General features: G+C 40.0%; 1 protein-coding gene across 1 annotated transcript in view; it reads left to right on the forward strand.

The window, feature by feature from the left end:
- ipo11 (importin 11) overlaps positions 1–27,818 on the forward strand; it is a 97,603-nt gene that overhangs the window by 56,076 nt on the left and 13,709 nt on the right. The window contains exons 23-29 of the mRNA XM_088993840.1: positions 9,756–9,835; positions 10,166–10,246; positions 11,563–11,658; positions 11,954–12,067; positions 12,544–12,665; positions 19,700–19,795; positions 21,475–21,559. Of these exons, the coding sequence (XP_088849966.1) occupies positions 9,756–9,835; positions 10,166–10,246; positions 11,563–11,658; positions 11,954–12,067; positions 12,544–12,665; positions 19,700–19,795; positions 21,475–21,559 (674 nt within the window). The remainder of the gene's footprint in view (positions 1–9,755; positions 9,836–10,165; positions 10,247–11,562; positions 11,659–11,953; positions 12,068–12,543; positions 12,666–19,699; positions 19,796–21,474; positions 21,560–27,818) is intronic.

Genomic DNA, 27,818 nt, shown 5'->3' on the forward strand with positions numbered 1-27,818 from the left:
ACTTCTACCCTTCTTGCATTTTTTTCCCCTCCGAGGAAGTCACATTAGCACATTTTAAACTCAGTAAATGCCTTGAATGTGATTGCAAGGGCAAATCTCCGGTTGCTCTCATGGAAGATAATAGCTTGGAATGATGGCAGCAGGTAGGACAAATTAGAGCACATTTTGAAAACAAAAATTGTCACTTTCATGCAGCAGACAGGAAAATATGAAGGGCATCGTTTTGGGAAAACAATTTCAAACCTGCATTTCCCTACAAGTATAAAGAGGATGCAGGAAATTAACTTAGCCCCTCTGTTTGTGTGCGTGCGCGCGTGTGTGTGTGTGTGTGTGTGTACGTATGTATGGATTTATCTATTTATCTGTTTGTTTGTTTGTTGGTTTATTTGTATATTTGTTAAATAACTCACTGCCAGACGATGTGCAAAAATGTGTCCACTGCAGTGCCAGGGTTTTTGTCATTGTCACTCGAATTCCAGGACCCACAGAATATTGAGTTTTAGGACTACATAAACATTTAATTCAGCGTAAGAAACCTTAGATTCTCTTCTTTCATCAGAAAAAAAGTTAATTCCTAAGTTATATTGGTCTAGAGTTATATGAGCTTGAAATGAGGGTGACCCAAAAAGATGCGTACCCATGAACATTTCAATTGTGGCTTTTATTAGAAAGCTATTTATTTCAAATTACAACCACACATTCTTCAGTTGGTGGAAGACCATTCACCAGAGTTTCAGCTATTTCTGTCAATTTTTAGTCAATTTATGGCTTTCCCAAGATGTGTTCCAAAAGTCCACCGTTTCGTTACAAGCAAAGCTGTACTCGTCTGACAAAGTTGTCAATCACTTTTACACACTCCTCTTTCGGGACAAAACATTGCTGCAGCGAGGGGCTCAGTCGGACGCATCTTTTTGGGTCACCCTCTCGAAAGAGGAGTGTGTAAAAGTGATTGACAACTTTGAGACGAGTACAGGTTTGCTTGCAAAGAAACGGTAGACATTTGGAACACATCTTGGGAAAGCCATACATTGACAGAAATAGCTGAAACTCCGATGAAGGGGCATTCCATTCTGAATAAAATGTGGTTGTAATTCGAAATAAATAGCTTTTTAATCAAAGCCACAATTGAAATTTTCATGGGTACACGTCTTTTTGGGTCACCCTGTACAATGCAATACATACATATTGGTTTATGTAGCCCTTTAACAGCAGCTGAAGCTGGAACAAAGCGGTAACATGGAAAAATGGGAATGCTGCCCCCTTGTGGAAGGGAAAACATTGACAGAGGTCTGGCCAGCACATTATTGGCACCTAAGCAATAAAAGACAAAACCGAACTAGTTCGGGAATGGCGCGTCACATCATATTTTCAATTCCCGAATACATTTTTGAATGGCAGTCAATTTGTTTTTTCACATTTGTTTCTTTGTTTGTGTTTTATTTATTTATTTATTCAAATGTTTATTTTGTTTGTGTTTGTTTTTTAATAGTCAATTATCACATTTGGATCCTATTTATCGCAGCATCCGCCGGTTCATTAAATTTTTGCCCATGGGTAGCAGTGCAGAGATGTGGGCCATAGAAAAGCGTCTGGCCCTGGTTGGTGTCGCAGCTTGCCAACTATGTGGCCTGGTCTGCCTGATAAAAGAGCTTCCACCCGCTCCATCACCGCTAAACTGGAGCAACAAATTCCCTAATTAGAATGTCAAGAGCTTTGCCTTGGCCTTGCTCAACGAGCACTTTTCTCTGTGTAATACTGCCCCTCCGCCCCCTTCGTCGACGTGTGGAACACCAACAAGAAGATACATTAACAGCGGCATGTTGTTGTTGTTGTTGCACCAACAGCTCAAGTGTTCATTGATCTAACCGCAGTTTTATTCGAAGCAGCTATATTTCTGTGTGATGAGTACGCAAATTCTTTGCTTGAAAACAAATAAAGGTATTGAATTCTGATATAAATGACCCACTTTCCCAAATGTGTAAATTGCAATACTTACCAAGGCAACTGGACCACGTCGTTAAAACCTTTTGGTTGTAATTGCTTTTGTTGTCGATTAAGTTTGCAAGTCAGCGTTATTTGTACTTGGCATTTTCAAACAATGTGCGATTTTCTTTCCGACCAAAATTTAGTACTTGGCCTGAGCGCTGCAGAAACTAGTTTATTACCCAGTTGCGACAGCAAAATAAAATGATTGCTGGGGCCGTAGATTTATCTCAGTTTGTAAGCAAAATCTATCATATATACCCCTAATAATGCTTAAAGAAGACTTTGAAACCTTCATACTGTCTGCACACATTATTTTCCTTCAATCCAAACGTAATTTTCAAGCATAATTCACACACAGGGGAAAGAAAAACTACATTTGCAGAAACAAGACAACTACCTCAATAATACATTTGCGTCAATGTGACGTATCGGAACGGCCGCAAGGAAATGAAAGCAAATTTGTTTGCAATCAGTCCGTGTGCTATTCTGTCAAGCTGTTTATGTTCATTCATGGAGACTCGGGTTCCCTGGCTTCATTTGTACGAGTGAGTTGCCAATGATAAAAATCTCCAGTGCTCTGAAATGTACGACGACGCATGGCTCCAGGATGAAAATTCATTATTTCCACATATTTATGTGAAGGGTCTGCTTGAATTGGCAATTTTTCAGGCTGACACACATTAGTTGGGAGATAGCTTATCAGTCATAGCCCACGTCGTGGTTGTCATGATACTAAAGGAGTGACAAATAGTAGCTCAGTTTGTACCTGCGTCTCGCATCAAAGTCATCTCACTCAATAGCGAGTAAAATCAATTTTTGCCAAATGATTGGTATAATATTTACATTAAATTTATACTGTTACTCCAGTACTACATTTTGCAGGGTAGGAGGGGGCGGGAAAATAATACAGCATTTGGTTATTTTACCCCATAATACAGGTCAGAGCCGTCTTTTCAATTAGCCGCTAATCGAAAAGACGGCTAATCATTTGCGTATAAATAGATTTATAAACTAGGGCTTGAGTTTAGTATACCAATTTTCCTTTTAATGACACCCTCCATTTTTTACCTCTGTAAGAAAAAAAACAGGTGAGAACTGTTTGCCTTATAGACCCAATTTTTAACACTCACCATTTTAAATTGGTTGCTAACTAAAACAGCAGCATCCACTGAGGCATGTAAAAAGTATCTCCATCTGCCATAATGATGTTGTAAAAGGGTCCCCGTCGCAGCGTTAAAGCTTTTCTTGGCCCTTAGCATTCCACTTGACTTCGTGACTCCTCCACAGTTTTTATGATCTTTTTTATATTATTATTAGGAGCTAACTACCTATGCTTGTAGCCATTATGATTTTTTTAAGCAAATGCAACCCACATGTATTTTTTATATTTTTTTATTAAACTCTATTATGGTGATCAGGTGTTGTGGGTTACCTATAGCTGTGATATATCCAAGGAGAATTTATAGATCAAATAATGTAATATGTTGCACAGTGATAGAAAACGTTTGTCATCCCCACCATATTTATCTTCAGAAAAATCAATTATGTGTGGGTGCTGAAGCCCCCCGTGTGTTATGGAACACATTGCTGACATCTGCTTTTCTTGTTGGTATAGCACCACTTAAGGTCCAAGAAGCCTGACTCAATGGGTTCTTCATTTGAAGGGCAGCCTCCTCTCTAAAATGAACCCATTTTGTCATGTTTGTCATTTTGCCTGCTGTCTAGACACAATTGCCCCTGAGGTGCTGGCTTTTAGTTCATCCATAAACGATTCCAAGGGTGTGGGTGTCATTCAAGGCTTGTGGAGGCATAACTTGGGGGAGAAGGAAAGATAGCGAGGGAGGGAGAGAAGGGAGAAGAGAGAGGGAGAAAAGGAGCTAGGGATGGAGGGAGGTTGGGGAGAGAGGGAGAAAGGGAGAGGGAGAAAAAGAGAGAGAGCATGTGGGGTCATGAATTTAAAAAAAGAAAGTGGACCTACGATCGATCCCTGGGGAACCCCTCTAGGCTCTCTCTATACATAGAGAGGGGGGAGAAAGATATAGAGAGGGGGGGACATGAATTAAGAAAAAGAAAAGTGGACCTAAGATTGATCCCTGGGGGACCTCTGTAGGCTCTCTCTTTAGAGAGGGACAGAGAGAGAGAGAGATCCTGCTTTGGAATGTATCCCCAAAGTGGGCAAAGTTGCATGTGTGTTTGGAAAAACCGTGGAAAATCCCGAGCTTTGATTGCCGACAGAAAAAGGATGAACTTGTCGGAAGTGTCCGTGTTTTAATGATGAGGGGTAAATATTGGCTTCCAGTGACACGCAGATACTTGCGGTTTATGTTCTTCTCATCATGTAGAGGTGAAAACGTCTCTGCAAAACTCACGTCTTTTAAATGGAGGCATAAAGTAAATTCATGATTAATGTAGTCACCTAATTTTTGACCTGCACACATCAATCTGAAGCATTTGAACAGAAATGGACCCTTTTACTTCAAACATTCTGTTCATTAGCCAAGGTTGTCCGTACTTGTTTTTTTTCTGTCTTGGGGGCTTTCAGTCATCTATAATAGAAAGCGACTGGGGGAGATGATGGGTAAAAAAAAGTTGGATTTGAAGGGCATTTTTGAAGTCCGATGTCTTCATGAACTTGGCGGGCCATTTATCTTTATTTTGTTGGTTGATGAGCTTGCAAACGTTTAAGAAGACATGCAGGATAATGTGCAAAAATGGAGATAGATGAGTTTCATTGGACGGTGACCACATACTGTACATTACCTGTACAAGGACATTCATTTACTCCGCTTTTTTTCTTCCACTTTAGCCCTGTTCCTGATCAAAACAAATGGCCTCTCGTGGTCAAGCATTTGTTGTTGTTGTGAGGCGTCAGTTCCACTCTTGTTCACTACCTCTGAATTAAAAATTCCTTTTCAAAGTTAACTCTCATTTCCACATGCGTGTTTTCCGTCTATTTGAAACGGATGCTCTCTGTTTGTGTTCTGTAATACATCACCGCTAAATGTGTTTTGTTCAGGTGAATATTCATGTGGCGGCATATGCTGACTAAAAGGCCTCAGGAATACACCGTGTACCTGTTCAGATGGCAGCATATATTATCTTTGTTTCCGAGCCTGGCTAAAGACTCAAGAAAACATGAGATGCTGTTTGGCATTGCGATTCAACCCGAGCCCAAAATACAAAACTTATTAGATGCTGTTTATTATGTCTGATCAGCTCAAGGCAACAGGCTCTTACCAAGGTCCCTTCACATCCAAAGAAGTGTTATATTTCTCACAGATGTGCATCTTAGTGCACTTCCTCCATATTAGGCCATTATTATTCTACACGCAAGAGTCGTCTAGCCTGTCAGCTTACTTTGATTCTAAGCAGGTTTGGTCAAAATAGAGTTGCTCTTTGGCTGAGGTGTTTGACTCAAGCCAGCGTTCCTTGCAACGTATTATTTTGCACGGTTCAATTTCATCAATTTTCTATTTTTTACGTTCTCGTGTTTTGCGTCTGGATTTTGGGGGGCTTTTGACATAGTCCTTCTGACTATCAGTCACAATTGAAAAAGTCGATCGTACCAGTGCAGAGGTTAGTGCAGTATGCATCTTGTGAAACGTGCATCCCTGACACTTGCTCTTTCAAGGCAATTCGGAACCCGATATTTCGCACGAAAAACAGAAATGCCCCGTTTGATCCTCTTTTTTTGTTGTCATGAATGACCGTAATTTCTTGACTATTAGGCACACCGGATTATTATTGTTGACCACCATATTTTCCGGACTATAAAGCTCTCCGGATTGTAAGACACAACTTCAACAAATAACATGTTTTAAACCCTTTTCCGCATATAAGGCGCACCAGATTGGAAGGTGCACCATCAATGAATGACATACCGTAGTTTCCGGTGTATAAGGCACGACCAAAAGCCTATATTTTCTCGAAAAGATGACCCTGCGCCTTATACGCAGGTGGGCCTTATATGTGAAGTAATATTGAACCACAACAGGTCTCGCAACTACGCCTTGCAGCCACAGACGCCATTTCCCCTGTCGAAGAAGTCATGAGTCATCCTAGCCTCTAACTGTAGCGCCTTATAATGTGGTGTTCCTTATATTTGGCAAACCTTTACATATTTATGTATTATATTTGGAAAACTGTTTTTATTCATTGAAGGTGCGCCTTATAGTCAGGTGCGCCTTATATGTTAAAAAGGTTACGTTAAAAATACACCATTCATTGGGGGTGCGCTTTATACTCTGGTGCGCCTTATACACTGAAAACACTGTTTTAAAACATTTTACAGACATAAGATGCACCACATTATATGGCTTCCACGGATGACACATTTTAAGACATTTTCCATATATAAGGCGCACTACATTATAGTGTGCATCGTCAATTTAAAAAAAAATGAAAGACTTGTAGGTTCGCCTTATAGTGCAAAAAATATGGCACGTGAATGTGGGTCAAAAGAAATGATTCCCACACTTTAAATTGGTGTCATTTATTCCCGGTGGCAAATTTAAGCCAAGAGAAGACTGTTGGTCTTGATGAAAGTCTCCACTCTCCAGGCCACCTCCTTGTTACCAATTTTTGATGCCTGAGTGTTGTTGAGTATAAGTGGCTTAGTTCATAATCAAGGCAACAGAATTATTTCTGTGTGGGGGAGAATAAAAGATTTCCCCCAGCCCACAATCTATTTCTATTTGAATTGCAGATTTGCACTCTTTCAGACTGCTTTATGTCTAAAACTGCCAAGGGGGAAAATGTCTCTGGCGTGTTCCAGTCACAAAAACACCTTGTTGATTTAGATTCTGCCCCTTCTCTGTTTGTAAATTTGGCTGGACCAAACCAAAATTGCACACGAGCATCTCCAGACAGTGGGGCAATCAGAGCTCGGTTTCCTTACGCCGAAGTTGGTCACACAATGTTCGTCACACTTTGCACTCTGAAAAATAAATGTATCATTTTCCTTGAGAATCCATCCTTGTTGTTGTGGCTGTAACAAAAGAGAGGAAATGGCAGCATGATTTTTGATTTCGAGGCCCCTTGAGCATACGCAAATGAAGCATATGTCCCGCATTGCGATCTTGCCGTCATTTAAAAAAAACGGTTGGCCTGGAAAAAGCAGATCAGGATCTTTCCTGATATGGGTCAACAGCAGATTGCTCATGCCAGCTGTGACCGATGTGACTGACAGTGAGCCTTGTGGCCCTGTGAATCCCACCATGCACTGTATAATTTTTAAAATAACCGGTCTCAAATTGTAGCTCACACTTGCACAACTCTATTGCCTTGGTGAGAAAAAATGTTGGTTAGCATTCTGTGCATTCTCATCAAATACCCGACCCAGGACATAATTTCACATTTTTAATTAACTCATCCGCTTTCAGACTACAGTAAAGTCTCGTTATATCGATATTCTCGGGAGTCCGAAAAAATATCGATATAACCGGGACTGTCGAAATATCTGACCCTGCGCGCATGTAATTTTCTCCTTGCGTTCATAGAAATAGTATCGTAATAAGCAGTACTATCGATATAACCGATATCGATATAACGAGACTTTACTGTATTTGCAAAAATGTGTCCACTCCAGTGCCAGGGATTTTGTCATTTTGACTCAAATTGCATGCCCCACAGAATGTTAAGTTTGAGGACTACATAAACATTCAATTCAGCGTAACAAACCTTTGATTCTCTTCTTTTATCAAAAAAAGAGTAAGTTCCTAAGTTATACAGTAAAGTCTCGTTAAATCGATATCGGTTATATCGATAGTACTGCTTATTACGATACTATTTCTATGAACGCAAGGAGAAAATTTACATGCCGCAGGATCGGATATATCGATAGTCTGGTTATATTGATATTTTTTCCGACTCCCGAGAATATCGATATAACGAGACTTTACTGTATGTGTCTGGAGTTATCTGAGCTTGAAATAGGGACGGCTGTACAAAATACAATACAATACATATTGATTTTACAGCTGAAGCTGTAACAAAATGCTAACATGGACAAAAAGCAAACACTGCCAGAGGTCTGGCCAGCACTTTATCGGCACCCCCACAAGAAAAAAACAACAACCTGAATCTAAGGTTTCTAATGCCGTATTGAATGTTTATGTAGTCCTAAAACTCAATATTCTGTGGGTGCTGGAATTTGAGTGGAAATGACAAAAACCCTGCCACTGGAGTGGATACATTTTTGCACATTGTCTTGCAGTGAACGACTTAATATAAAATTTAGCGATCTTTTGTACCTTTTTTTTCTCTCCAAAATGATTTCTTGCTGTACTTAACTATCCTAACTGTTTGTATTTATTTTATAAGCTCCCGTTTGGAATACTAATAGTATGTTATGAAATAGCAAAATCATTTTTATTCTACAAAGCCTTCTCGACTCATGTTGTCTTGCTCTGTTAACAAACACAGTGGCCAACTCACATTTCTTTTTCATTTAACATTTATGCTTGAAATAATGAACAGGATATAAAAGTTGCGCTTGTCAATTTCGGCTGACAATTCAATGTCAATGTAGCGATTGACACATGAGAAAAATAAGTAGGAAATTGTGTTTAAAAAGTTGTTTGATTTTTAGATTTGACTTTTTCATCGTCATCATTAAAGTCATCCTATTTACCTCATTGCTCTTATTTCGAAACTTGAGGATTCCGTATAAGTCCCAATAAAAAGTTTATTATCAGAATCAGAATCAGAATCATCTTTATTGCCAAGTATGTAGAACACACAAGGAATTTGTTTCCGGTAGAACACGCTGCACTTATCCATATAGTTTTCACTTAGCCTGTGCCATGGAGCCTGGACAGTTATCAAGAGGGAGTTTGTATTTCCTCCAAACACTGAGCTTGAATGTCAACAAGCTTCAGTGAAGGTCAGCAAACACTGGAGGTCAAGTATGGAATAAGTTACGCTTGCCAAATAAAGTTGTCAGTGGTGCTTACTAATTATAATCAAGTTGTTGTTAATGTTATGCAGTCGCGCTGGCAGATGAGCGCTCGGCCCCTTTGGAGCCACGTAAGCCCAAAGCTGTCTTGTTCAATCGCTCACATCCTGCATATCCTGAAAGGGCTTATTAGAAAAGCTCATCTAATTGATTTTCAACTTTATCTTTTTCTCTTTTTATACCGTGGTCATTGTCTATATCAGCTTTCATTTCAACCCCAAATATCTCGTGCTGAAGAAATGTTCCTGGTTGATGATACATTGGAACCTGCAGTCCATGCGTTGTGCTTCCCTGGCACATGTAATGTTCTTATGTTCTGCTTATTTCACCATATTTTCCGGTGTATAAGGCGCCCCCAAAATTCTCTATTTTCTTCAAAAGATGACCCTGCGCCTTATATGCCGGGTGCATTATATGTGATGTAATATTGAGCCTCAACAGGTCTCGCAACGACTGACAGGAACCACCGACTCCATTTTCCCCTGCGGAAGAAGTACTGTGTAACCCCAGCCTCTACTGTAGCGCCTTATAAAATTGGCGTACCTTATATTTGAGAACGTTTTAGATATTTATGTATTATATTTGGAAAACTTAAAACACCTAAAAGTCCGGTGTGCCTTATATATGGAAAACGTTTGAAATTACACCATTCATTGGGGTGTTCCTTATACTCCGGTGTACCTTAGACACTGGACAATATGGTACTCGAAAATAACCATGTCCTTTTCTCTGCCTTTTGCATTGCTGTCAGTATTTTCAATCAAAGTTTTACAAGTATTGGTGTCATTGTTTTTTTTCTTTTCTTTTCGTGCAGAGTTGAGCTCAGACAACCATCGAACGTGCTTCCAAATTGTCAATGCTTACCTGTACTTGTGTCCAATGGAGTTCCTCCAGGTGAGCTGTACTTAACATTCATTTAGAGGATCAAATGCATAATTTGATGTTGAAAGACTGTTTTCGGAATAGATTATTTGTTCATTGTGAACCCCAATATATTGCTGTGTTCATTATTATAGTTAGACAGTGAAGTATTTTTTTATGGGATGGGAGGTTTTTTCAAAATTCTGAACTTTTTACCATTCATTGGTACCTATCGTCATGCTGCGATATACACCAAAATGTGCAGAATTTGTAGCGGTCGTCGGATATTAAGTTTGTTATTTGCCGTTTCAGCTTCTCATTAGCCACATGATTTTCTTATGATGCTTTTTTGTATTATTGCAGAACTATGCCGAATCCTTATGTCAGTGCTTCTGTGAGCTGCTGAAAGACATCACGAATGAAGGACAAGTCCAAATTCTGAAGGTAGGCCTTGTCACTTGGATTGGATTGGATTAGTCTTTATTAGTCTCACAGTGGAGAAATTTAGATATCACAGCAGCAAAGTGATGAAAGTAAGAGGAAAGGATGAAATAGTAAAACAAAATACAGGACCTGCTGTAAAAGCAGCCACTCTCGAAAGCGTCCTTTTCACCAGTGGATCAGTGGCATCATAGTGCCGAAATGCGCACGTCTGCTACAAGCTAAATGTTCAAACCAAACACAAAGCTGTAGCATCCATTGATGAAAAGAGACTGTCTCACATCTCTTGTCCCACGTAAATCCGCTTTAATTCTAAGCCGCGACAGTTCTACTTTACAGTTTCCACAGCACTTTCGGGACACCGTAAAATGTGTTGTCGCATACAAATTCAAAACTATGTACTTTCTTTTCTGTGCAGCAACAGTTAAATAAATACAAATAAATACATACTTGATCCTTTCACATTAATATTGCGGCATCATGGTTCTTGTATGCAGTGAGCACACTTTGTTCTGGCCACAAGGAAAACGTCAGCCTACGCATGCACTCAATAACCCACACGAGTGCCCCCCTCCGCGACAGTCTGGGCGCTTCTTTGAAAAGTTCATATGATCCTAATATCATAGGCCGACAGACACAGTGTTTGTCTGTCTCTTCCCTTTGGTCATTCACACTTGAGCTAATTAATTGTGCGGAGTGCGGGGAATTGCCATTGATGATTCCTGGGTGGAGGTTTAATTGTGTGAAGGCTAATGAGGGAGAAGGAGTAAGTCTGAAAAATCAACAGACTTGTAGTGAAACATGAGATACATGTCGTAGGGGGCATATCTTTTTATTTATTGATTCTTTTTTTTTTTTTTTTTTTGCAAATTCACTACATTATAAATAAACATGAAGTGGGAGCCTTCTCTAATTGTCTTGCTTTTACTTTCGAATTGTAGCCAGTATCTCTTCTTTTTTTATTTTAAATAATATATCATCACATTTTGTTGAAATCGCGTGCGTGTGTGTGTGTGCGGCTCTCACTGAAAAACATTTCTAAATATTTAACTTTTATGGCTCAAAAAGGTTCCCGACCCCTGCTCTAGAGATGGCTGAGAGAGGTTCCCCAGGGATCAATCTTTGGTCCACTTTCTTTATTTGAATTAATGACACTCTCTTACCCCCCGCCCCCCCTCTCTCTCTGTCTCTCTCTCTCTCTCACTCACTATTACTCCCATTTATTTATTTGTTGTCTTTACATAACAGGCTGCCCGTGATTGTCCTTACTGCTTTTTGTCTCTCAACTTCCGCCTCTTTGTTGTTGTTTTTTTCGCAAGGTGGTAGAAATAGCTCTAAAGGTTAGCCCCATACTCGGTGCCCACATATTCCAGCCCTTGCTGCCAGCTGTCCTCAGAGGCGTAGTGAACGGCGAGGTGAGTCGTCCCGCTTGACTGCAATTACTCTGCCTACATGGTTGTAAACACCTATTTGACTCAATTGGTGTCTGCCCCTTTCACAGACCGCTGTGCCACAATTAGTCACCAAGTCATGAACCTAAAATAGATATATATGTACGCATCAATTATTTTTAGATATTTATCACATATAGATGATAAATAGGTTTGTTTGAATTCAAGTAAACTGACGTGATTTTACTCTGCAATGTCTTGGATTTTTTTCCCCTTGAATTTCTGTCTTCATATGGATTCTCCTCTTTTTTTTGTGCAGCGATACCCTGTGGTGATGTCCACCTACTTAGGCATCATGGGCCGGGTCCTTTTGCAAAACTCCAGCTTCTTCTCATCGCTGCTCACTCAGATGGCCTCAGAGTCTGGCCAGAAGGTGAGAATCAGTGCCTGTCCTTCATTTCTGTCTCCTCAGCAGTCCCTTTCAACGCATGTTAAGGACAACAGCTGAAAAGTCATTGTGAAAAGTGAATCGTTTAGAAACTGGGCTGAAAGTGATGAGCCATGGATTCGCAAATAGTACCACTGAGTCAATGCCCTCGGCCTCTTTTATTCTGAAACTTTGAAATTGTTTTTGCCCCAGCTAAAAGAAAATGAATCACCTACTGTTTATAGCTGAGTCTTAATCTAAATGGATAAAAGGAAAGAATAGGCTGTTTGAAAAAAAATCCCTCAGCTGTCACTCTCCGGCGCGAAGCGCCTCTCGTCTACAGTCGCCGCTAAATGAGGCAGGGGGAAAAATGGGGAAGGTCGATTCTCATAAGCAAGAAGATGAATTCAGGCGCCGTCAAAGAGCGTTAATTTCCGCTCCTTTCTTTTAACACACGGCTTGCCATCCCTTTGTTCTACCAGATTGACCAGTTGTTAGGCAGTGTGATTGAAATGTGGGTGGACCGCATGGACAACATCACGCAGCCTGAAAGGAGGAAGCTGTCCGCCCTGGCCCTGCTTTCGCTCTTACCGTCTGACAACAGGTAACACATCTGTCAGTCAATAACACAAGCATTTGGGTGAAGGGGGGGGGGGGGGGGGGGGGGGGGGTCCTTCAACACCCTTCTTATGCCTCTTTGTGTGCTTTGAGGGGTAGGAATAGATTTTCTGCTAACATATGCTGAGTAGTGGTTTGCTATTCTGCACCTATTCACATTTTTTTCACCATCAAACGTGCTCTTTCAAAACGATTGCTAATCGTGATTCATGTCAAGTATGACCAATGGCTGGCCGTGCATATCACTCCTAGGTCTTGATTGATTGGCTAGTCACTAGCCAATCATAGTTTAAGAAAACTCCGACGTTGACCACCACCTGCAAGAAGTCAAAGTCAAGTCAAAGTCAGCTTTATTGTCAAATATGCTAATATGCATGACATACAGCACAGATGAAATTACTGTCCTCTCAGACCCAGCGGGCAAGGCACTTCTAATGACAAACATAATAAACACGAAAACGCCGATTTGCCTGGAGAGAGAGGGGAGCCGCTGCGTGTTCACGCAGGCGCAGCTACCCCTTTTGGGTTGTCAACTCAGAATTTGATTGGTTAAAGCAACAGTTTGATCGACACCTTTGATGCGAGAGGGCCCGAAGAAATGATTGTGAGGGCGTCCAGGTAAATTTCTGACGCTGGTAACAAATGATGGCTGAAATGTGATTGGTTAAATGCTTAAATACGAAAACACACGTTTAGAAGCAGCGCAACAGTGGAAAAGTAATGAAGGGAAGATGAAAGACAATTTGGAATTATTGAATAATAATTTATGACCAAAACATAATTAACATCAGTCTGTGATTCAGATATTTTTAGGCCAGCAGAGAAGGCTTTGCAAGCCTTGACAGTCCGCTACTCAAAATGATGTGTGTTGAAACTTAATGTATCATGAGAGAGTACATTTTTCGTATGTCTGGAAATTTCTGTCTAGGGCTTTAATCTTTTGTCCACTGGTGTGTGTGTTTTCAATCAAGCAATTTGTAAACAAAAAAACAAACAATTATAATAAGGAAGAAATATTCTGCAGCTGCGTTCGATCAGGCTCCAGGGACTTGGACTTTGGCATAGGTGGGTGTCTGTTTGCGACCTTCTGCAAAGGAAAATGTAACATTGCAATTATTTATAAGAGAGGCGCTCGTCTCGTTGACATCGGAGTAGCCCCAGCCCCAGATTGGTTCTGTGGAGAAGTCCTTTGAGTCATTCAAGTATCACTGTGACTCCTGCTAGTTTGTGTATCCTTTTCGTGCCTCTTCAGTTCCAATTTTTCACAGAAAGTTTAATACTAGCATCGGGGTTCTGTTCATGCTTGGAGAGCATTATTCATGTGTTGCTACCAAAATGTATTTGCTCACTCAATTTCTGAATGAGAATTTTTTATATATTATATCCATGTCCATCCTTCTCATACGCTCATTAACTCATTCACTGCCATTCACGAATTTATTCAGGAATTCAAAATATGAAGTAGAGCACCATTCCCGAATTTGTTTGGGTTTTGTTTTTCATGCTTAGGTGCTGATAAAGCGCTGGCCATGGCCTCTGGCAATGTTTTTTGTTTTCCACAAGGGGGCCGCATTTCCCTTTTATCCATGTTAGTGCTTTGTTACAGCTTCAGCTATTGATAAACCGCTATAAAAACCAGTATGTATGTATTGTATTGTATTTTGTGCAGCCGCCCTCATCTCAAGCTCATATAACTCCAGACCTCTACAATTTAGGAATTAACTTTTTTTCTTAGGAAAGAATTGAGTCTACGGTTTCTAACGCTGTATTGAATGTTTATGTAGTCCTAAAACTATATTCTGTGAGTCCTGGAATTCAAGTGACAATGACAAATACTTGGGCACTGGAGTGAATACATATTTGCACATCATCTGGCAGTGTATGAGGAAAAACACTTTCCCTTTGTAGATGACCACATACATGACAGAATAAACATAATGTGAGTTTTTGATAATACATTTCCTGCGTGACGTGATTGAAAATTTAAAATGTGGATTTAAAGTTAGCATTTTCTGGTGATCCGTTTCACATTGTGATGAACTTTCTCATCAAGACCTTTGGACGACTGACATTTTCCGCTGTCTCGATTGTGTCATGTTAGACAGCCACGAAATCCTTTGTCATGCTTCCTCGACTATTTCCAATTGTATATGACAGCCTTGGCTTTTCGCTCACCGCATGACAAATAAACTATCTGATGTAGAATCGCAGCTCAATTGGAAGGGGTTTGTATCTTGTTCAATATTTCGCATGTTGTTTCAAATTGTGACACAAAGTTGTCAAACCGGAGTTGAGTGGAGATTTCTTTAAGTTTTCCAACTTCTGCTTTTGTACTGCTCATTTGGGAGAGAAAGAGTCATAAATAACGGTGGAGTTAAGCACTACAAATTAGTTATGCAAAGCAGACCAGTTGGTGTGGGAGTGGGTCTCGTTAAGGCATCATTTTCCCTAAATGTGCTTTAACGTGCCCGGCTGCCTCGTGGCCTGTAGCCGAGGTCCTCAATTATTTTTCCTGTTCTGCTTCAGCGTACACTTTGTGAATTTGCGGTGGTGTGGTCACTTATTTGAATGCTCATTATCAGTGTTTTGGCGTCACAGGAATATGATACTCGCCATGGCTCAAGTAGACCAAAGTCAACGCAGCTAATCGGAGAGTTTGAAAACATGTATAGATGAGTGGGTGTTGCAGCTGTTAATTATGGTGGAACCTCCAGACTTTGAAGACCTGAAAAGTTGGAAACTGGTTATTCCTTGGAGATACCCAGATTTTTTTTGTTTCCCTCCTGTTGCCACCGCAATAACACAGGTAACACAGTTCACTTTGTATACTATATATATATATATATATATATATATATATAATGGCAATGGCAAGAACAAGACCCGGGCAATAAACAGCTATGCCCTGCCAGTGATCAGATACCCTGCAGGAATAATAAGGTGGCCAAAGGAAGAGATTCAGACCACGGATGTTAAGACCCGAAAACTCCTCACCATGCACGGAGGGTTCCATCCCAAGTCCAGCACCCTGAGACTGTACACAAGCCGTAAGGAAGGAGGCCGGGGACTAGTGAGTGTGACAGCCACTGTCCAGGATGAAACATCCAAGCTCCATGAATACATCAAAGAGAAGGCTCCAACGGATGATGTACTCAGAGAATGTCTCAGTCAATGGGGAACAGAGGATGAGGTGCTGGAAGAGGGACAATCATGGGAGGAAAAGACCCTACACGGGATGTACCACCGAACTACAGCAGAAGTGGCTGATCTCAAGAAGTCCTATCAGTGGCTAGAGAGGGCTGGCCTAAAGGACAGCACAGAGGCACTCATCCTGGCTGCCCAAGAGCAGGCCCTGAACACCAGAGCCATAGAGGCAGGGATATACCACACCAGACAAGACCCAAGGTGTAGGTTGTGCAAAGAGGCACCTGAGACAATCCAACACGTAACTGCAGGGTGTAAGATGCTGGCAGGGAAAGCCTACATGGAGCGCCATAACCAGGTGGCTGGCATAGTCTACCGAAACATCTGTGCGGAGTATGGACTGGAAACCCCAAGGTCAAAATGGGAAACACCTCCCAAGGTGGTGGAGAATGACCGAGCAAAAATCCTGTGGGACTTCCAGATACAGACTGACAAGATGGTAATGGCCAACCAACCAGATATCGTGGTCATAGATAAAGGGGAAAGGAAAGCCGTTGTCGTGGATGTAGCGGTCCAGAGTGATGGAAACATCAGAAAGAAGGAACATGAGAAAATCGAGAAATACCAAGGGCTCAGAGAGGAGCTGGAGAGAGCCTGGAAGGTAAAGGTGACAGTCGTGCCTGTGGTGGTCGGAGCACTTGGGGCAGTGACCCCCAAACTCGACGAGTGGTTGCAACAGATCCCGGGAACAACATCGGATATCTCTGTCCAGAAAAGCGCAGTGCTGGGAACAGCACGGATACTGCGCAGAACCCTCAAGCTTCCTGGCCTCTGGTAGAGGACCCAAGCTGAAATGGGGACAGACACCACCCATGGTGGGTGAGACGAGGATTTTATATATAGTATACAAAGTGAACTGTGTATATATATCTATATCTATATATATATATATATATATATATATATATATATATATATATATATATATATATATATATATATATATATATATATATATACAGTGAGACCTCAATTTACGAACTTAATTGGTTCCCCGACAGAGTGTGTAAGGCAAAAAGTGTGTATCTCAAAAAAAAAAAATCCCATAGGAAACGATTAAAATGAGAATAATCCGTTCCCGGGTTTCATTAAAATATACTTTTCAACTAAATAAGCCTTAAAACTACACACAACATACCTTATTATATGTATAATAAATGTGCTATTGTATTGTAATGAAAGAAATACACCGCATTGTATCATAAAGTCACTTTATTTACATTTGTGATGGTCATTTATGGCTTGATGGAATGGCGTTGGAGGTCAAATGTCAAAGGGAATTGCTATTTGGAAAGAGAGACGCATTACATGACGACTGTAATTAAAGAAATAAACTGTGCTGTAAAATAAAGTTTTATTTACCTTTTTGATGGTCGTTGATGGCTTATGGAAGGAGAGTCACCTTCCATAAGGACTGTTGCTAACTTAACCTCTGGTGCTGTTCGGTCGTGTGCTTCCGCCGAAGATCACTCCGCCAGCCGTGGTGGGTGTGTATTATGAAAATAGTGCTTATAAGGTTTAATTTTTAATAAATTTGACGTTTGTAAGACAAAAGGTTTGTAAGTTGAGGTGTTTGTAAGTTGAGGTCTCACTGTATATATATATATATATATATATATATATATATATATATATATATATATATATATATATATATATATATATATATAGTAAAGTCTCGTTATATCGATATCGGTTATATCGATAGTACCGCTTATTACGATACTATTTTCATTTCCCTTGCACATTTCTAGTCTTTTTATGTACAATTAGTACCGTTTAGTACGATACCCGGTTATTACGATAATCTGGTTATTACGATGCTCCTTTTCATCCCCCGCCGGCCATTTTTCTTGTTTATATCGATATATCCGTCGCGCCATTGGTCAACTTGGTCACGTGTCTTGTTACGTGAGCCGCCATCGGTCACGCCATTGGTGGACTTGGTCACATGAGCCGCCATCGGTCGCGCTATTGGTCGACTTGGCCGTGTGACTTTGTCACGTGACACGCCATCGGTCGCGCCATTGATCAACTTGGTCACGTGTCTTGGTTACGTGTCACGCCATCAGTCGCGCCATTGGTCGACTTGGTTACGTGCCCAGCACCCGTGTAGCAGAGCCATTTTCATTTTCAGACGCTAGCTCGTGTGTAGCAGACGAGATTGAAGTGTTTGTGTTAAAAGGTAAAAATGGGAAGCAGAAGAAGATTGATGACTTTTTTAAATTGTATACATAATACAGTAAGATGTAAGCGTTGCAGTTTCCCTGTTGTGTTATGTACATGCCCACTGTACTGTATATGAATGCAATCGTTTTTTGCAACAATGTTTCTTGTTTTGTCTGCTGAAGCGCGATGATTTTGAAAATTATTAACATTCCATACTGTGTATGAAAGGACAGCCGATGTCACTTTTTATTCAAATGCAAATAAAAATGACTTCACGCCGACGTCTTGCATTGCTTGTGAATCCAAACAATGGCTTCAGATTCGGATAATATGCTTTCTTGTTACACATCCAGTTATGAATATGTTTCAAATACACTGTAGTTCTGAAGATTAAAGCATACATTTTTACAATCATTAAAGAATTATATGTGCCATTTTGAGGCAACATTGGGGGAACATCTCTCACCCAAAAAAAAAGAGAGCTAATGGCCAGCTCCGTTTCTTATATGGCGCTTGGCTGCCCTCTTTTGGCGGCTTTTGTTTAATGCAGTTCGGCGCAGGATCGGATATATCGATAGTCCCGGTTATATAGATATTTTTTCGGACTCCCTTGAATATCGATATATCGCTATCGCTTTCCAATTAAAACTCACTTCACCACCACAGTTAAGAGTATACGTCAATTGTGATTTTATCCAATGCCTACTGTGATTACTTGCGCGCCGTTGCTGGTGACTTGTGCTTTTAATTCAAGTCGGTGGAATTTAATCTGAAAGATAACAAGCTGCAAGTAAAAGACAAACAGGATACTTGAGTCAATATTCTTTAGGGCCCGAAGACTTGCTGATTTGTGTTTGCACAAATGCACTCACTGGGGGAATACTGTTAAAGAACACTGCAGTGTGTGTGTGTGTGTGTGTGTGTGTGTGTATATATATATATATATATATATATACAGTAAAGTCTCGTTATATCGATATTCAAGGGAGTCCGAAAAAATATCGATATAACCGGGACTATCGATATATCCGACCCTGTTTGCATGTAATTGTCTCCGTGCGTGCATAGAAATAGTATCGATATAACCGGGACTATCGATATATCCGATATCGATATAACGAGACTTTACTGTATATATATATATATATATATATATATATATATATATATATATATATATATATATATATATATATATACTTTCATCTGAAAAAAAGAGTTAATTCCTAAATTATTTTGGTCTGAAGTTATATGATCTTGAAATTGGGGTGGTTGTACAAATGGCAAATGCTGCCCCCACGTGGGAGGGAAAAACATTGCCAGAGGTCTGATCAGCGCTTTATTGGCACCCCCTGCAATAAAAACCAAAACCCGAACAAATTCGGGAATGGCGCTCCACGTCATATTTTCTATTCACAAATTCCTGAATGACTTAAGTTGGTCTCTCAAGTGTGCATATTGCAACTAGAAAGACTTCCATTGACGGTTGGATTTAACAAATTGTGACTCTTTGTTACAATGTTGCTCTCATTTGTCTTATCGGACACAAACATTTTCTAGTGCAATCAGTAACCTTGACGTTTTTTCCATTTTTTTTATTTTATTATTTTATTTATTTTTATTAATTCATTTTTGTGTGTCATGCAGTGTGATCCAGGACAAGTTTTGTGGCATTATCAACATCTGCGTGGAGTGCTTGCATGACGTGATGACGGAAGATCCCGAGACGAGCACATACAAAGAGTAAGTACGCATTCCTTGCATGCACTGCAAATGCATTGTTGGAACATCCACTTCCATCCCGGCATTCTTTTCATTAATCCATGATTGGCAGCAGCATCTCGATAAGCGCAAGGTTGAAAGTGTGCCTTTAGTGCTGGATACTGAAGAGAGGGTCAGTCGATTGAAGAGAAAGTGTCCCGTGCTTGACATGCAAAGGGAATATCCCATCGTCCTTTGAAAGTGAAATCCGCCTCCAAGTATGTCGCCGCTCTTTCTCGATGAAGCATCAGCCTAATTTTGTGATCTTGGCGCTTCCTGATGTCAGTGTTGCTCTTTTCTGGCTCTGAATGTGCTGGGGAAAAATAAACTTGCACGCGTTCACAAATAAAAGTTAGTTTTGATGTTCCTGCTGCACGCGCGCACTTTCCGTGCTTCACAGCCAAGTGATGCATTTGAGTTTTATACTTAAAAGCAGGCGATAAACTGTCCATATGTATGCTGGAGTTGCATTCAGCATCCACTTGCACCACTCGCAAAATTGAATAAGAATAATAACTTGATTGGAGCTGTCAACTATTTTTCAGTACGTTACTGACGGTGATGAATGATGTTTACGTAGCGTGAGAAGAAGCACATACATTCAAAATCCATCCATCAGTCCTTGTTAAGACCATTCATAACCGAAAGTACACAAACAAAGGTGTAGATATATAGCCGGCAAGTCCACATATCTTTTCATGATAAAATGACAGTATTTTCCGGTGTATAAGGCACATTGGCGTATTTACCATGCCTAATAGGGCCTTGAGATTGCTGTGCAATGTCCTTCCTGACCACTTGAGGGCTCCACCTACAGACACTGAATGATCTTCCCCCAACAAAAAAAGAGGAGTCAAAACTTTTTTTAAACCACTTTTCCCAGCTTTGTTTTTAAATCCGATTTTCTAGATTGACTGTTGAACTTTGAGGTTGATTGGAGAACCATACATGATAAATACATCTGTAAGCATGAATGTTATTCAAATCAGTTTATACTCTTCAGAATGTTGGCTAAACTCCCTCGGCGACGTTAAATTTACAGACATGACAAACGGGATTTTAGGCGGGCCTAAAATTCGACCTCAGAATAAATACCCTATTTTCCGGTGTATAAGGCGCACTGGAGTATAAGGCGCACCCCCAATGAATGTTGGATTTTTAAACTTTTCCCATATACTGTATAAGGTGCACTGTAGTAGACGGCGCACCTTCAATAAACAAAATGAAAAGTTATCCAAAAATACTATCTAAATCTATAAAAGTTTTCCACATATAAGGCAAACCACGTCATAAGGTGCTCCAGTAGAGACAGGGGTTACACACTATTTTACAGTGGAAAATGGTATCGTGGCTGCTAATAGTAGTTGTGAGATCTGTTGTGGCTCAATATTACTTCACATATAAGGCACACCTGTGTATAAGGTGCAGGGTCATCTTTTGAAGAAAATCAAGACAATTGGGTGCACCTTATACACCGGAAAATACAGTACGAGGGCGAAAGACTCAGAATTCTTTTGTTTTCCCTGCATTTAATAAAACAGTATGACGAGCAAGCGCCCTTATTTTTGTCAGCGTGTGTGCATGTGCATATGCTGCTTACCCTGGAGTGGTCTCTATAGGTATGGTTATTAATATTAAGTGGAACATTATTGTGTTTGCAGCTGCATGCTGATGAGCCACTTTGAAGAGCCCAAGCTGAGTGACGATGAGGAGCCTCCGAACGAGCAGGACAAGAGGAAGAGACTAGTCAGTCGAAACACACACACACACACACACACACACACACACACGCACACACACACACACACACACACACACACACACACACACACACGCACGCGCACACACACACACACACACACACACACACACGTTCCTCAAAATCTTTTTTTTTTTCCACACACCACTTTCTCCATTGAATTTGGTTTGGTTTTATATACCGTATTTTCCAGTGTATTAGGTGCACCCAAAAGCCTTCATTTTCTTCAAAGGAAGATCCTGCGCCTTATACGCAGATGTGCCTTATATGTGATATATGGTGTATTGATATTGAGCCACAACAGGTCTCACAACTACTGTCAGCAGCAACTGACACCGTTTCCCCGTGTAGAAGTGTTGCGTAACCCCAGCCTCTACTGTAGCACCTTATGTCGTGTCCCTTATATTTGGGAAAATATATTTATTTATACAGTAAAGTCTCGTTATATCGATATCGGTTATAACGATAGTACCGCTTATTACGATATTATTTTCATTTCCCTTGCACATTTCTAGTCTTTTTATGTATAATTAGTACCGTTTAGTACGATACCCGGTTGTTACGATAATCCGGTTATTACGGTGCTCCTTTTCATCCCCCGCCGGCCATTTTTGTTGTTTACATCGATATATCCGTTTCGCCATTGGTCAACTTGGTCACGTGTCTTGTTACGTGAGCAGCTCTCCCGAGCAGACGCCATTTTCAGACGGCAGCTCGTGTGTATCAGACGGCTGCTCGTGTGTCTTCAACAATGGACTGTTTTGGATGCCATCAGAGCAATTTCCAAAGCGTGGAGCACGGTGTCCGAAAACACCATCAAGAACTGCTTCCGTCACTGCAAATTTGAAAATCCAGGGTGCAGTGAGGAAACATCTGCAGCTAACGAAGAGGATGACGACAACATTCCTCTTGCAGTGTTGGCTGAAAAGCTAAAAGTCGCCGACATTGCATCGTATGTCGCAGTCGACAAAGACATTGCGACATTCCCAAGCTCATCAGATGCGGATATCGCAGCGGAGGTCAAAGCCAAGTATGCCACAGTAGATTCCCGTGATGATGATGATGCTAATGACGATGAAGAAGAAGCGACTGAATGCACACCTTTTGCAACTTCGACAAAAGCGTTGCAAGGGGTTGCGGACACGCGATCTTTCTTTGAATCCGTAGAAAATGCATCCGGTTTTTTAGAAATGTTAAACAAGATGGAAGTGTTCATATTAAAATATAAAAATGGGAAGCAGAAGAAGATTGATGACTTTTTTAAATAGCTTACATACATACTAATTGCAGTGTTATGTACATGTACTGTTACATGAATGCAAGCGTTTTTTGCAACAATGTTTGTTGTTTTGTCTGCTGAAGCGTCATGATTTTGAAAATGACTGTACATTCCATACTGTGCATTAAAGGGCAACCAACATCACTTTTTGTGTTTCTTGAGTCAGTCAAAAAGCTGTTGTAACGTCACAGCTGCGCGCCGGCATTCTATTCAGACACTCTCGAACGTCACGTAAGTTATGTAAACGTTGCAGTTTTGGTTTTTCATCCACGTACAGTATTTAATTGTGTTGCATCCAGATATCTTTATTGTTTGCAACAATCACTGTTTTTCATATGATTGTACATGCTGGCGTTCGTGGCTTCGTGTGAATAGAACTTGACGATTTAGCATTGGTTGGTTGCATTTTTGAAAGGAAATAGTCATTAAAAAGTGTAAAGACGTTTTTATTTTATGCACAACTTTAGTTTTCACTTCACTACTGTACAAAAAACATGTTAGATACGCAATCCATGAACCCAATGATGAAATTACATGCCATAACAAAGATGCCGCATCTACGCACCCCCCCCCCCCCCCCCACAGGATCGGATATATCGATAGTCCCGGTTATATCGATATTTTTTCGGATTCCCTTGCGTATCGATATAACGAGACTTTACTGTATATTATTTTTGAAAAAAAATTGCATTCATTGAAAGGGATCCTGAGTCATGTGCGCCTTATACATGGAAGAGGTTTGAAAATACCATTCAGTGGGGGTGCGCCTTGTACTCCGCTGTGCCTTATACACCGGAAAATATTGTACTTTTTTTTTATTTTCTTCACAAAAATGCCTCAAACAATATCATGGTAGGTGGCCAAGACACATGCGCACATCCATCAAATTGTCTATTCATTTTACATTCATTTGGCTCACCAGTTGATGTAAAATCACTTTATACTGTACATCCAATGTCTCAAATCAATTCCAAAAGTGGAATTGATTTAAGATTAATCTGTGTTGACGCAGTTGAGTCAAAACTATGGAGAAAAAGTTCATAGTTGCAATGCTTTTGCTAATCTTTCATTAAGTTATGGTACTGTGGAGTAACCGAGTTTTGAATTTGGTTAAGTATTACCTGATTCGTAGCCATCTTGAGATGGAGTAGTTGCCACAAAGATGAGTCGTGTTAGCTTGCTTCAAGTCCGCTAATGTGAGACGTTAAAAGAAAACTGATAAGCGTCTTTCAAAACAACACAGAATACCCTTTGTTGTAAATGTCAACATACATGCATTATGGGATAAGCTTTTCTCTGCAATCCCTCAACAGTTAAATTGTGCAAAATGAACAGCGTCACCTTGCAAAACTATTTTTTAATAATAATAAAAAATGCTGTTTGTGTATATATACCTGGAATGAATCCCCTGATAAAACTGTTCTCAAAATCAATTTCATTTGCTGTTTGTTTGAGGAAGTACAGCAGTCTATATTTTTTTTTCCTTGTCCCAAAACCATTTGTTCTTCTCGGGAAATGTGTACAGACGTGCTTGCCAGTGCACTTATCACCTCATTCCAGACACTGACTTCTTGCTCCAGGGAATCGAGTAGAACCAAAAGTAGAACCTCTCCCTGCTTTACAGTGTGTGTGTGTGCGTGCGTGCGTGTGTGTCTGTGTCTGTGTCTGTGTCTGTGTCTGTGTGTGTGCGTGTGCGTGTGCGTGTGCGTGTGCGTGTGCGTGTGTGTGTGTGTGTGTGTGTGTGTGTGTGTGCGTGCGTGTGCGCAGTGCACTGTCAGAAGAAGTTGAGGGAAAAGCCTGCCTTTGACATTTTCCAGGACAATTTGACATTCTGTTGCTGGTGCTCTGGGATTTCTCGAATATTTTTTTTCTGTAAAATACCATCTATAATGGATCCTAATGGGGACTGTGGATAATATATAATATGTAATGTAATGTAATATATAATATGACCTTCAAGTGAAATCTCAATTCACCCACCCAAAAATAAAAACATCCTATTCCTGATTTAGATCACATCGAAACATGTGGTATTTATTTTTTTTAACTTAACTCATTCACTGCCATTTACGAATTAATTCGGGAATTGAAAAAAAAAAAAAACGCCTGAATTTTTTCAGGTTTTGTTTTTCCATGCTTGGGTGCCGATAAAGCGCTGGCCAGACCTCTAACAAAGTTTTTTTTTGTTTTTTTTTCCCCACAAATGGGCAGCATTTCCCATTTTCTATATTAGCTCTTTGTTCCAGCTTCAGCTGTTGTTAAAGCGCTATATAAACCAATGTCTGTATTGCATTGTATTTTGACAGCTGCCCTCATTTCAACCGCATGTAACTCCAGACCTGAATAATTTAGGAGTTAACTTTCTAACGCTATTTCTCTTAACTTTCTAACGCTGTATTGAATGTTTATGTAGTCCTAAAACTCAAGATTCTGTGGGTCCTTGAATTCAAGCGACAATGACAAAAACCCTGGCACTGGAGTGGACACATTTTTGCAAATGTCTGCCAGTGAATAAGTTAATATAATAATAATAATAATAATAATAATAATAATAATAATAATAATAATAATAATAATTATTATTATTATTAAATAAATATAACTGTTTTCTAGAAATACAACTGTTTATTTAGAAATGAACCACTGAAATATTTCAGGTTTTGTGTTTCGAAAAAGAAAACTTGTGAGAGGAAGTTTGACGTACACAAGCACATATAGCTAATGAAAACTTTTGGAGGACTTTGAACTTTCCAAGTAGAAATGAATATTAATGTGCTATTAATTCCAAAATTAGAAAGTCTACTTAAAGGTGGGGAAAAACACTTTTGCTGACTGGAGACTAAATGGATGTAAAGCCATTTTGCAGGCATAAAAGGAGCAATTTACATTTGTAATGGATATTTTCACTGAGACTAACAGTAAAATTGTGCTGTGTGGGAAAATTTCAAGCCTTGCTGAGGTCACATATGGGTCGTCTATTCAAATGAGCTTTGTTTCATAGACATCCTCAGAGCCTGATTAAATTGAATCTTTTTTAAAAATAGTTCAGAGCCTTTGTTATGCTTAACTTTTAAATACTGTAACTCTTAGACTCATCTTACGTTTGTTATTCTTGATATCAAAACAACATCTCCTGAAAAAAAATTCAAACCCAAATATCCCAGTTAATAATTTTTTGGCCACAAGTGAGCATCAACAAGGCAACTGTACATTCCAGGGTTAAACAACATAACTATTTTGTGGTCATCAATTTGTTCTGAGTCTTGTTTGTTTTGGGTGTAATTCCAAAGTTGACCAGCACCAGTAGATGGCGATACACTATTTTATTTGTCCTGTAAATTTGAAAGAAGAATGAAAACAGGAAGTATTTCACATGAGCCTATTTTTTTAATCAAAATAATTAATAATTTGATCCTCCTTCTTATATGAACAGGAAGCGATAGCTAAACCTTTATTTTATCATCTAAATCGTGTGTCGGGTAGAGTGGGCCGATGATTGATCTTAATTTTTTTTAGCTCATTCACTGCCAGACGATGTGCAAAAATGTGTCCACTCCAGTGCCAGGGTTTTTGTCATTTTCACTCAAATTGCAGGACCTACACAATATTGAGTTTTGGGACTACATAAACATTCAATTCAACGTAAGAAATCTTAGACTCTCTGCTTTCATGAGAAAAAAAAGTTATATGGATCTGGAGTTATCTGAGCTTGAAATTGGGCCAGTTGTACAAAATGCAATACATAATTATTGATTTATATTGCGCTTTAACAAAAGCTGAAGCAGTAACAAAGCGCTAACATGGACAAAATACAAATGCAAGGGGCAGCAAGGGAATAAACGTTGGCACAGGTCTGACCAGCACTTTATCGGCAGCCCCCGCAAGAAAAACCAAAACCCGAACAAATTCGGGAATGGTGCTCAACGTCACACTTTTCAATTCCCGAACAAATTTGAACCAGTTAAGGAACTCCAAAGCAGTCAATGTTCTACTGCAATATTATTGATTACTTGCAAAAATTCAGAAACAATTCGCCCCTTTAAAATTAGCGGTAGGAGGCTAGCCGCTACATTTCCCCCTTCTCGGCTTTGCAAGGAGAGGAGGGGTGAATAGAGGACACATGAGGGACGAAGGGAGAGAAAGATGAGGATAAGAGGGATCACTTTTCTTACTACAGTGTACTTACATGGATGCCTTTTTGCTATGTTGATGAATATGCATTGTCTGTAAAAACCAAAACGAAAAAACACATGCCTGTGGGTTGTTAGCTCCCAAGGCCAACCTGGGTAGATTGAAGTTATGTGACAAAAATAGGTCACTGGTGACAGGATGTGTTAGAGTTTTGTAAAACCTTATTTAAAACTGTGTGTAGATGAGTGTTTATGTCCGGTCTTTCACTTTGATTTAAAGGACAACCGACGTCTCCGGACAAGTTATGTCCATAATTTGTAAAATCGCTTCAAATGACTTCTACTGGGCGTATTTTACAAAAGTTCCACTGCATATAGCTATATTTTACGTTTTAAGACTCGCGCTGAATATTCAGGAAGTCTTGTTTTTGAGTTGCTGACGTGTCCGTACGTGACGTCACTAAAGGAACGCCCCCTGACCGAAAAAAAGACACATTGTAGCAGTCCTTCCATCACGTCAATGTATTCTGCTGTATTGTTTGGTCTGAAAACCTTGTGTTGCACCCAAAAGCTGCCAGAAGAGGGTGTTCAAGCTCCATATAAGGAATTTATCAGCCTGTGGAAACGGAGGTGGCCACTGGAGGTCGCCATTTTGGGCCTCTTTTCTGGTGATCGTTTCTCCCCAATGTTGCCTCAAAATGAGATTGAATAAATTCTTTAATCGATTGCAAAATGTATGCTTTCCTCTTTAGAACTATTTGAATCATATTCATAACTGGAGGTGTAACAAGAAAGCATATTGTCCGAATCTGAAGCCATTGTTTTGATTCACTAGCA

This window comes from Hippocampus bargibanti, linkage group LG04 (assembly GCF_051943395.1).
Source record: "Hippocampus bargibanti isolate YZ-2025 linkage group LG04, ASM5194339v1, whole genome shotgun sequence".
NCBI classification, from domain to species: Eukaryota; Metazoa; Chordata; class Actinopteri; order Syngnathiformes; family Syngnathidae; genus Hippocampus; species Hippocampus bargibanti.